This window comes from Thermobia domestica, chromosome 6 (assembly GCF_964235325.1).
Source record: "Thermobia domestica chromosome 6, izTheDome1.hap1.1, whole genome shotgun sequence".
In the NCBI taxonomy this organism is placed as follows: domain Eukaryota; kingdom Metazoa; phylum Arthropoda; class Insecta; order Zygentoma; family Lepismatidae; genus Thermobia; species Thermobia domestica.
Genome location: NC_137459.1, coordinates 148201322 through 148214217, shown reverse-complemented (window position 1 = coordinate 148214217; position 12896 = coordinate 148201322). Strand labels below are relative to the sequence as shown.

The window sequence follows — 12896 nt, the reverse complement described above, 5'->3', positions numbered from 1 at the left end:
ATATACACCATTAGTGGCACCGACCTTACTGATTTTTTTTTTGATTTTTTTGAACAACCTATTACACTGCCCCAACGGACTTAAAGTTTTTTAAGTGTTTGGTTAGGCAACACGCACAACAACAATAACAGAAAAGTTACTTGTGGTCGTTTTCAGAGTTACCTGATGGCTATAATACAATTATTTTACTAAAAGAAACTTCTAGCAATGTCAGTAAATAATTTCAAAATGTTTATGAGTCAAAGTACAGCCATATTAGCTCAGTTGTTGGAATTAATGTCCAGATTTTGTTTGGAATGCCACGTTAACGATTATTATAGGCATAGCTCTTGATATAACACGATCTGTTTTTGGCTACTCTTCGCTTGTTATGTACACCGACAGCAAATGCCATCTAGCGGCAGTCTACACAATTTCGTGGTTGCTTAGTTTGGCCACGCTCTTCGAGCGTCGTCGCAACGTCCGGTTCCGTCCAGAAGATTCGCGCACCTCCCGCTCGCCTCGTTGGCTCCAGAACCTACGCCGACGTTTCTAGAATATTCTCGCTCGAAGTTCGGCGGTGGTATAAATATTGCGTACCAACCAATCCAATAGGCCAGTTTATTGCAGCTTAAGCTTTAACGGTTTTAGTTCGCTACTGTTTCTGTTAAGACAGTTTTTGTGCATTGTACCTAAAGTTACAGTCTTCTTAGTGCGATACGATTCAGAGACATTTTGTATATTTTGATTTCCAAGTTCGGAAGCAATGGAAAGCAAGATGAAGAAAAAGCCTCATAGCAGACCAACGCAGGAAAGTGTGAAACGAGACTTATTTGGCACTGCAAGTGAAATGAGTGAAGTGCAGTTACCCACGTACGCTGACGTTATGCGATATTATCATTGGTTTCGAAGTGGTGACGAAAGTGTAACTAAATTACCAGTGACTGACATTTATAAACTAGTTGGACAAAGAGTTGTACATATTTGGCGTAAAGCAAGCATTCCTGTGGCTTCAGAAAAGATAGTTTTTGACATGCTGAAAACATTTTATAGTAAGTGTCGCACCACGGAAGAACATTTCAGTTGACAAGGACAAGAAGCAACACTTCGTGCAGGTTTTGTTGCACACGCAGAAAAGTCTCTTTTTGATATTACATCTTGCAAATGTAAAACCGCCGAAGATTGCAACTGTGAGAGGACACGCAAGATTCCAAAACGAGAATTCAAGTTTCTTTTTGACCAGAGAACATCACGGAAAATGAGCATTGGTAACATTGACGTCCTAACAAGCAAATCTCTGTCAAAGATGTTTTCCCGTAAAGTGAGCAGATTTAAGGGACAGACAACCAAGAAAGACGCTGGAAGTGTTGAAGCAAGTCCATCAACTAGTGGGATTAGGCATAGGCAGAGGTCAAAGATACTAGCGTCGTCAGGGGAATCCAGCAAAGCTGTTGAATCGGGAAGCAAGTCGGGATCTGACTTCAAGGCGCGACCAGGAAGAAAACATAGGCTAAAGCGCATTTGTCTTCAAAATACAGCGGAGGCAGCGTTCAGAACTGGAGCTTCAGACAGACAGGTTGCTTTGATCGCTTCTGCCATACTTCAGGACGCGAGACTCATAACGCCAGAGGACAAAAGTCTTGTTGTTGACAGATGTAAGATACGAAGAGGAAAAGATAAACTGGGTGAGAAGATCCAGAAAGAAAAGATCTACTTCGATGGAAAAAATGATGCAACTCTTGTGCAAGAAAAAATTAACGGCAAACTACAAAGACGAGAGGTTACAGAAAAGTATATCACAGTTCTATCGGAGCCCGGTTCAGAATACTTGGGTCATGCCACACCTAACTCAGGCACTGGCAAAAATATTGCCGACTCTATATTGGAGCTTTTAGAGAAGAACCAGTACGACGTGTCAAGTCTTGAGGCAGCCAGCAGCGATGGTGAAGCCACGAACACAGGATGGGATAACGGCGTGATAAGTCAGATACAAAGATCCCTAGGAAAGGAACTGCAGCATCTCATTTGACTTCTTCATACCAACGAGTTGCCATTTCGACACCTGGTTACCGAATTGGATGGTGGGACAACCGGACCCAACGCTCTTTCCGGCCCCATCGGAAAGAAATTAAAGGATTGTGAACGTTCACCGATCGTTTCCTTTACACCCATTCCCGTGGAATGGGTGTCTGAAATGAAAAAAACAGATGGTTTAAGCAGCGACCAGAATTATCTCTTTGAAATTTGTAAGGCTGTTGCTACAGGAATGTGTACTACCGATCTAGCAAACAGAAAACCAGCACCATTATCACATTCACGATGGCTTACATTGGCCTGTAGGATGCGTCGCCACTACATCAGTACTAATAAACCTAGTTCAAGTTTGTGTCTACTTTGTCAGTACATTGTTAAAGTATACACTCCCGTCTGGTTTTCAATACGGCGAAATGGGCGGCATGCATCTGTTTAGCATAGTTAAGCTATCACGTTTTCTGCCAGAAAATCTACAACACATAGTTCATTCTGTTCTACAAACAAACGGATACTACGCTCATCATGAAAACCTGCTGATAGCGACGACAGCAGATGAAAATCCGCATATTCGAACGTTAGGCTGGAGAAGGATAAAAAAGTGCCGCAGCCAGAAGACTCCGAGATCAAGCCGCCCACGTGACTTCATTGTTCCGAAATTAAAATTACCGCTGAAAATTACTACAACATGATTAATTGGCCTAAATGTCTAACAGAGCTGCCAATCACACGAAACATAACGGATCAGCAGCTTGAAGAAAACATCTGAACTTCAGCTATTCTAACAACAACATTTCCTTGCCATAGTCAAACTGTGGAACGCACAGTGAAGCTGGTGTCCGAGGCAGTGTCAAAAAAGTGCGGCCAGAACGCAAGAAATATTTACGTTAGAGACAAACTGAAGTCTAGAACAAGAATGCCCCGCTTCGAGACCAAGAAGAACTACGTGACCTAAGGTCAAATGTCAACGTATGCTTACTGGGTGGGTGGGCGGAACTCGATGTGCAACCACCTCTCCGTGGTGAGTTCTGGATTATATTGCGTACAGAGCAAAATAAACGAAGAGCTGCACAAAGAAAATCGTGTTATATCAAGAGCTATGCCTGTAATCATCGTTAACGTGGCATTCCAAACAAAATCTGGACATTAATTCCAACAACTGAGCTAATATGGCTGTACTTTGACTCATAAACATTTTAAAATTATTTACTGGCATTGCTAGAAGTTTCTTTTAATAAAATAATTGTATTATAGCCATCAGGTAACTCTGAAAACGACCACAAGTAGCTTTTCTGTTATTGTTGTTGTGCGTGTTGCCTAACCAAATACTTAAAAAACTTTAAAAAAAATGAAATCTTTGAGTTTTACGTCCCACGTTTATGCCGGTTAGGCTAAAGGAGACGGTGATTATGAGAGATGAGTGAAATGGTGGAATGAAGAAAGTGGGAGGAAACGGGAGAACCCCGAGAAAACCCACGAGCACGGTGTTTGTCCACCACAAAGTTCACTTGGCGGAGGCTGGGATCGAACCCGGGACCTCAAGCACCAGAGGTGAACGCTCTACCACTGAGCCACCGCGCCCCCCTTAAAAAACTTTAAGTCCGTTGGGGCAGGGTAAGGGGTTGTCCAAAAAAAAAAAAAAAAATCAGCAAGGTCGGTGCCACTAATGGCACCTTTTCCGCACTAGCCATGATCGAATTTCCAACAAAAGTGCAAAACGCTCCGCCCTACTGTTCATCTCAAAGACCGGAAAATCTATAGATTCGGCACTAATATCGGTCATGTTCTATCATTTTTATATATCTCCTCTCCCTTTCTTTCAAGCTACGGGGCTGAATTTGGATTTAAACAGCATCGGAAGTGTCATTGTTCATCTCAGTGACTCCAAAAACTATAGATTCGACACTAATATAAGTCATTTTCAATCAGTTTAAATGTCTTTTCCTCTCCCTTAATTTACACCGACAGTGATATGACAATAAATATCTCAGGTTCGAACTTCGTCTAGGTTGAAACTTTGATCGAGTTTGGGCCGATGGCTCAAGAGTTATTAAGTCTTATTTATTTTTTATGTATTTTCCCACCTCCTTCCCTCCCCTAAGTTTTATCGTCAAAGTAAAATGACAAAAAAATCTCAGGCTCGAACCTCATCTATGTTGAAAATTTGATCGAGATTGATCCTTTGGTTCAAGAGTTATTAAGTTTTATTTATTATTAACTCCTCTCCCCTAAGTTCTATCGTCAAAATGAATAGACAAATATAATTCCAGCCCGAACCTCATCTATGTTGAAAATTTGATCAAGATCGGTTAAGTGTTTCAAGAGTTAAGTCTTATTTATTTTTATATATAAATTCCCCATCCCCTCCCCCTCTTCTAGGTTCTACCACAAAGTGAAAATATAAATAAACTTTCCAGTCCCGAACCTCATTTATGTTTAAAATTTGATCGAGATCGGTCCGGTGGTTTAAGTTATTAAATTTTATATATATATATATATATATATATATATATATATATTAGGGATGGCCAAAATTTTCCGGAATCCGGAAATTTTCTTTTCCGGAATCGGAAAATTTACTTTCCGGAATTGGGAAAAATTCCGGAATTCAGAAAAAAATCTTAAAGTAAAAATTCTGGAATTGGCCATCCCTAGCTAGTAGCTGTTAAAAGAAAAACAAAATACTGTAATGAATATATATACTTGTATTAGTTTCTTGTAGTTGGATATGTCTTTATCACTTACGTAGACAATTGCTACTGCACTTATTTACTGCTTTATGAGGAAGGTCTTATTTTCACACAAAAAAGTTGCCAGTATGTCTCAAACATTATCGTGTTCCCACCTGCAGCTGCTCCAAAGCGCTGCAAACTACTTTTAAACCAGACGAAAGGCAGTGAAGGAAAAGAAATCTCAACAAATATTATAATAACGTTCGCTTATTGTCAACATACCTATGTACAGTAAATACAAATTTACAATTTTTGACTTTACGAAGTATGCAATCTAATTGTTCAATAATTAACATAAGCAGGCATTAATTAATTTATATTAATATAATAATTAATAAAACTAATAAGCGGGTGATTGATGACTCAGTGGTAAAGTTTTCATCTATGGTATTCTAACCCAAGACATATGGGTTTTGGATGGCTAATTTTGTGTTCGAAAATTTTCCCGGTTGTACTCTTGGTTCCCTTTCTTGTATTTGTTCCATCATCACTCATTAACGAATTTAATTTATCAAAACTCTATAGCCATATATTCATTCTGTCCGTCAGTGAAACAGTCTCAAGAACTACCTGATGGATTACCATCAATTTTGGCCACGATGTACACAGTCAATAGTTAAGAATCGAGTTCCCTGATAAATGTAATATTCAAACCGGAAGCGGTACAAATCAACCATTTCCGGTTTTAACGTTAATCATTATATAGTAAATATGGTAATAGATAGCGAGAAGCGGTTTCTAGTAATCGACATATATAACATTCATGTAGATAGAATGTTACCCAATTTGTGCATCTGCTGAAAATAAAGAGCTTAGGTATTTAGAGAGCATTTTCCGCTTTAGAAAATGTGTGCTTGGTAAAGAATGTAGAGAATTAGCTGAGTCAGGCACGTAGCTAGAATATGGTAATAGGAAGGGGGGGGGGGGTCTGTCACGAAATACTGTGGTTATTTACCAGGGGCTCAATCATTCTGAACTATTTTATTGGCAACATATATTGGTCCGTTTAGCCAAGATTTCTAATGGGGGGGATGACATGAAATACTGTGGTTACACACCAGGGGCTCGATCGATCTAAATATTTTACTGACAACATACCCATATTGATTGGTTTGGACAATGAAATGAGGATATGTTAGTAAGTATTTTAATAAGAAGCCATGAAGAAATCTCGAGTAAAAGAATATTAAAAAGTATTGAAAAAGATATAGTCTTCCGAGGTCATTCGAACGGTGTCGAGAATTTTGCGCCTGGGAAATTTTCGCGCCCTACCTCAAGAGCAGGGAAAATTGCGCCTGCGATGTACTTCCACCGGGAAGTTTGAGCCTTGCGAAATAAAAGAACCTATTCGAGCTTACTCATTTGCTCGGAGGGGCTGACATTACAGCATAACAATCTTCCCCCCACGGCCATGCCATTTGTGATTTATTTTCATTGTGGCTATATAAGGGGAGAATAAACTTCAATATAAGCCAAAAGAACACAACGGATCAACGCAATCACTGCTTCTTCCAGAGATGATTTTGGGGGAACACTGGCTTCCCCAGAGCTCTCAGAGTGCCCCCTCGGAGGAGACCAAAATAATACGCCTATAATATAATAATAAATAGAATAGTACCACCAATGACCCCCCTCCGAAATACTAAGTGTGCCCCCCGGAACATGTTTTTCTGAAAGAACGACTGAACACAATTGTGTGTTTGAAGTGTAATTCCAGCAAGTAAACACATTGTACATAGTTTTCTTGATAATATTACTGAACTGATTTTACATTCACTTTACATTTTCATTTCTATATTTTGTGTCCTGAAAAGCCAAACAACTCGCAAGAATTGTGAACAGAGATATCTGGGTAGAGCCAAACAGCCTTTTGTAGATTAAATTATACTCTTTGATTATATTAATAATTATATATCAGTCATTTATACTTTTATTGTAAATTTTGTAGTATAGTGAAAAATTGTATTTGTATGGATTGCCCTTTAGTGAACTAAAATTGTATTTTTTTTTTTTCATTTGTTTTGAATATTATAACGGGTGGAGTAACTCACTGAGACGATGAGAGGCAAGCCTAGTTCAAGTGTGAGTGGAAGTTACTTTACACAATACAAAAATAAGTTGAATTGTAGGGCGCAAACATCCCAGTGCAAATATATTGAGGGCGTATTTTTCCCTATTTTTGTGGTAGGGCGCAAAATTCTCGCATTCAAGGAAAATATAATGTCCGTGAAGTTGACAAGCCACTTATGTCAGACCCCAATTTCGACTTTAAACGTCGCTAGTGCTACGTTAGTATTCGATAGTGACGCAAATCGTTAGTACTCCACAGATAACGTGTGCTTTTTAAATAATGGATATAGGTCTTCTAACTGCATGCCAACACGCCCACTTCTATGAATCATCTCAAAAATGAGGTTAACCGTTAGAGCAAGTAAATGCTCATTAGTGCCATTAGTATTAAAGTTAATGACTCCATCGTACGGCCCTTGGAGTAATAATATGACTTTAACAACTTTATACATCAGGCTCACCTTATTAAAATTAGCCAAACGAGCATGATAACACCCACGCTCTTTGCTAGAGTCTCAATGCGTCCCTATATTCTCGCGAACATAATGCGCAATGTGGATGTCCCCTGACGTGCCCAAGTTAGTTACTTTTTTTTTTTTTTTTGCAACTATTGTTTATCTATTACTTATTGCTAGTCTGCAGAGTAGTCCTTCCATTAATAAGCCATTGTCCTTGATAATAATTGCGTATTTACAAGCAGTTTGTTATTACTGTTAGAAGATATCAAAAAACAACAGATAAAATCTAGTACTTAACGGTTCATATTTTTCTTTTACAGTACATAAACGATTAATCATAATAATAATAATAATAATAATCTAGCATAAAAGTTATCAATTGCTTCACACTGGCAACAAGCGACGCATATTTTAACTTCATAAAAATTCGTTTCTCACGATTTTCTGGAAAACTACGTATGATAACATCTTCATTATGTCAAGTTGTTTATCTCAGTGTGATGTGTGTCTTACCTCTGGACAATATCACAGTAAAACAAAAATTAAATATTAGGAGTACATCGTAATTTTGGACTACATCTCATTAACCATGGAAAGATTGATTTTTCTGAATTCCGGATTTTTTCCGATTTTACTTTCCGGAATCCGGAAAGTAAAAATTCCGGAACTGGCCATCCCTAATATATATATATATATATATATATATATATATATATATATATATATATATCCTCTCCTCCTCCTCTAAGTTCTACCGTCAAAGTGATATGATAAAAAACAAAAAAAAAAAAAGAGTTCTGAACATCATATATGTTGAAAATTATATTAAGATCGGTTGGGTGGTTTAAGCGTGATGACGTCACAACGGCAGTCAGTTTTTTATTTTTATTTTTTACATATATCTCTCCCTGCCCCTCCCCTATGTTGCACCGTAAAAATGAAATGACAAAAACATCCCAGGACAGAACTTTATCTATGTTGAAAATTTGGTTGAGATCGATCGGGTGGTTTAAGAGTTATTAACTTACGAACATAATCACTTATATTGTTATATATATTGATTTTTGTATATCTCCCCTCCTCCCCTTCCCTACTTCCTCCGTCAAAGTGAAATGATAAAAATCATTCCAGGCACGAATCTCATCTATGTTAAAAATCTGATCGAGATTGATTGTTTAGTTCAGAAGTTATTAATTTATTTATTTTATTAACTCCCCTCCTCCCCCTTCATTAAGTTGTACCGTCAAAGTGAATAGCTATAAACACTCCCAGGCAAGAACTGCATCTACATCAAAAATTTGATCGAGATCGGTTCAAGAGATAAGAGTCACAAACATAGTCACTTTCAATTTTATAATATAGATTAATTCATTTTCACTTACCGAAGCAAGTAAAGTCATTATCTTAAACTAAAATGTTATACTTGATCAATGCAGGGCTGTATACCAACTTTTGATCCACCCTGTACTAGATTACTGATCTCTAAATCTTTCCCAAAGTCCATAAAGGTCCAAAACACCAAATTAACAATCACAAATTCTAATTTTAAATTTTAAACCTCACAACTCACCCCATAAAGTGCATAGTCCAATGTTTCATAGAAACTATTAATCTGGTAGATCGCAAGAGGGCCTACAGCCGGTGGATACGCACTAACTTCTCTTGTCGTGTCCCATCCTTTAAGAAACAGATGCGAAAATGCGATCCTGTTGTCACTGGCATAATTTACGTGATTATATCGGCTGCTGGCAAATAAACATAGCTGAAAAGAAAAGACATCTTAAATATCTTAGCATAGTTATATCACTAAGCTGGCACATCCAATACAACATCGCTTCAGAATCGAACATTACATAAAAGCAATGGTCCTAAAGATACTCTCGTCAGGATGTAGACCATTTGCTACTAACTACTGAATCTAAGTAAAAGCACTCATTCCACTGCGGAGCCTGTCAAAGAACGAAAGGTGTCACTTCGGAGGCAGATGGCTCAATATCCAGAGTTCAACTTTGCAGGTTTGCAACATAATTATGAGATTTCTTTTTTTAAATTGAAGTCAGAAAGACACTTCTTCGCTAATTCCTCTCTAACAGAATGTTGCTCAATACTGTGAAACTGAATCTTAAAACTGTTACAAACAAAAATAATATCAACATCCTTTAGATTTGGAGTATTAACCAAAATGATTATCTTACTACGATCTAGTTTGATCGTGTCACAAGAAGCGTAACTTTCTTTGCAAGGGGAGTGAAGCGACTCTACAAATTTATATATATCTTGTTTTTAAATGAAATCATATTAGAAATGGAGGATATGATGTGAGACAATTCTGTTCTATCTTCAATTTATTTTATATGGCATCCATTTTTTTCTTTTTTAAAGTTGAACATCCCATGATTATACACCGATGCTAAGGGAAACGGTGATGTAGTGGGTGAAAATGGTGGAATGAGGAAAGTGGGAAGAAAAGGGAGAACATTAAGAAAATCAATGCACACGATGTTTGTCCACCACAGAGCCCATTGGCGCAAGCTGGAATCGAACAAGGGGATCCATGCACCAGAGATGAGCGCTCCACCACTGAGCCACAGCAGCCCCTGATTCAATAGGTTTTCATTAATCTAGGCACTGGGACTCCAAGGACAACTGAGTCAGTTCATGTGATCTAAATTAATGGGAATCAACTTCAGAAGTGAGATTGTGTGGCTGTTGGAAAAGGGGATTAGGTAGCATAGGGCACAGCGCATCTGTACCGCACGCCGCAGACCCGTCTTCAATTTCCAATCTCGTCCACAGTTTTATTTTTCATTTATTTATTTTTTTTTTTTAAATTTTGAAAATCCAAATTGAAAAACACGGCCAAATTCACGGAGATGGGAGTAAATAAGAGAAATCTTCTTTCAGATTATTCGGAAGTTGATACTCACTAAACATAGAATCCCCTACCCGCTGGTCTAGTGAATAGCGTGTATAACTTTGGTACACAGAGTTCCGGTAAGAGATCACAAACTGTATGTTCACTATCAGTTATTTATCATCCACCTCCTCCCCCCCCCCAAAAAAAAAAAAAAAAACTTCCTCCCAATTCCCCGGATAGTATGATCGCTGAAGGTGCCGAAAGCCCAGAAATCTAAGTTCTAATCCTAAACATAGAATGCGTATTACTTTTAATATGTTAGGTTTTTGCTGTTATTTTTATTTTTGTTTATGCGCGGTATGCAAAATTATGAGGGTTAGTAATAAGTCTTTCAATATTTTGGTACACAACATACTTGTATTTTTATTGCAGTATAATGAAAGCGGATTACCATTCGAAGTATAACCCCTTGCGTTGAACTGTCTGCAGCCACCTTCTTGCCAATTCCTCGACTCAACGACGATATCACGTCTTGTTCTTAGAGGCAAATAAGTAAGTCACTGCTGCTTCCCCCTCTTGCTGGTTGGTGAAGCACCATGATCTCAGGAAGTGCACCATGGACCGAAATAAGTAGTAATCAGAAGAAATAAGGTCAAGACTATATGGTGGGTGTGAAATCAGTTCGATGACATCAAGTTCCTGTATACTTTGTTGCGCTTTACGAGCCTAGTGTTATTTCGTGTTACCTTGCTGCAGCAGGGCCCGCTTTCAATTCACCAATGCAGAGCATTTTTAGTGTACTGCAGCATATGTCCACTCCAACTGTTTAATAAAGGTCGGTATTGATAGAACGACCGTTAGTAACGAACGCGAAGTGAGTTACCGCCTCATAGTTCCACCACACACAGAGCAACTTATGCTCGAAACGGCCCCGCTTGACGACCGATACAGGAAATTGGCCCTTGCTCAACCACGCTTTTACACATCCAGATTTCGAAAAAACACCAAATTTTCGTCACATTTGACAATCCGTTTCAGGAAACGCACATCACGTGAACTAGGCAGCAGTTGACCCAAATCCACTTTCCTTTGACTTTGAGCTGGGACCAACTCATGTGACGCAATGCGACAGCTCTTGATGGCTTTTCCGAGTTCGTGAGGATGATGCACTACAATGGACTAGGACGTGCCAAGTTGGTTTTACAATCTTCGTTTGCTGGTGGGTTTCCCTCAATGGCATGTCGTATTATCTCAGAATGTGTTGCACTAGGGTGACTGGATCTTGGCTGTCATTTTTACTACCTTCGCGAAATTTCTGGAATCGAGGAGTTACTATGCTATTATTCACTGCATCTTCTTCTTTCGTATTGGCAAATGTTTTGCGTTGCTTCCACAAGTTATAACCGAGTTCGGACTCATACAGTAACAGTTCACGTATAAGATGTTGTCGAGCACTCATCGTCACAGCCATTAAAAGCTGACTGGTGGTACTAACGTAGTGGCAGTCTCTGTGTTAAATAATCTGCTTGCTACACTATATCTTAGGCCAGCTTGACCTTGTATTTAGGTTCGATCATGGCGTATATACGCGCCTGCTGTTTGGATTGTGGAAATATTGCAAGACTAATGATTCACCCTTATTAACAAATATTAATATCCCATTTTTTTCAATTAACGGTAATAAGGCACAGAAATGAAATGTTTTATATATATATATATATATATATATATATATATATATATATGTATGTATGCGCGGATCCAGGATATGGTGAAGGAGGGGCTAAACCATTACACATTATATATATATAACTAATTCTGTAGCCTAAGGAAACCAAAGGTCCAATACCGCGTTCACAACACAAAAGTTTTACATTGACTTCTCTCGTTAGCAAACTGAATAGTTTCTACTTCGTATTCCTATTTCTAGGAGATCCATCTTAATACTGTTCTCCCATCTAAGCCTAGGTCTTCCTAATGGACGTTTTTCGATTGGATTTCCAGTCAAAACTTTGAAAGCGTTCCTATTTTTTTTTTTCTTTTTTTTTTTTCATTCTGACCACATGACCTGGCAACCTGAGCCTCCTAGACTTGATGACCCTACAAATGGTAAACGGTCCAAACTTGCAGTTCCTCGTTATGAAGTTTCGGCCATTTTCCATTCCCGTTCCTAATGAATCCGAATATTCGTCTCATGATTTTATTCTCAAATGCTTTCAATCTGCGTTCTTCCCTCAGAGTAAGTGACCATGTTGCACAACCATACAGCACAACTGTATTATTGTTATGTATGTTAAGCTTCACATTCCTGGACAGAATCTGCGACAACAAAAGATTTTGGACTGAATAACAACACGAAGTCCCTGCTTTCGGACGACGTTTAATTTTTTCGTGGATATGGTTTTGTTCTGTTAGTATTGATCCTAGATATTTGAAAGTATTCTCTTTGTAGAGTGTATTATTTGATATGTTGGCGCATCAATAATATGCACTATTACGATCCAGGTGAACCTTCCACTATTTAGTTTTCTCTGTATGTACTTCTAAACCCGTCCCTCCCTACAAGCGTTTAATAAGATCTCTGCATTTCTTCTATGTTCCTCCTATTATCTTCTATTATATTTACGTCATCGGCATATGCCATAACCTATGAATATCATTCAACTCCTAGCTCTGGTTGCTATCTTTGCTATTACTTATAGTGTACTAAAGAACAAAGCTGAATAATAATAATAGCGACAATTTCTTAAATTATATTCTTTGCAATAG

The 12896-nt window shown here is 38.3% G+C and overlaps 1 protein-coding gene across 2 annotated transcripts in view; it reads right to left on the bottom strand.

Moving 5' to 3' along the window:
* LOC145688258 (mucolipin-3-like) overlaps positions 1-12896 on the bottom strand; it is an 89750-nt gene that overhangs the window by 67230 nt on the left and 9624 nt on the right. For both annotated transcript variants that reach the window (XM_081762226.1, XM_081762225.1), the window contains exon 3: positions 8841-9032. In XM_081762226.1, the coding sequence (XP_081618352.1) occupies positions 8841-9032 (192 nt within the window). The remainder of the gene's footprint in view (positions 1-8840; positions 9033-12896) is intronic.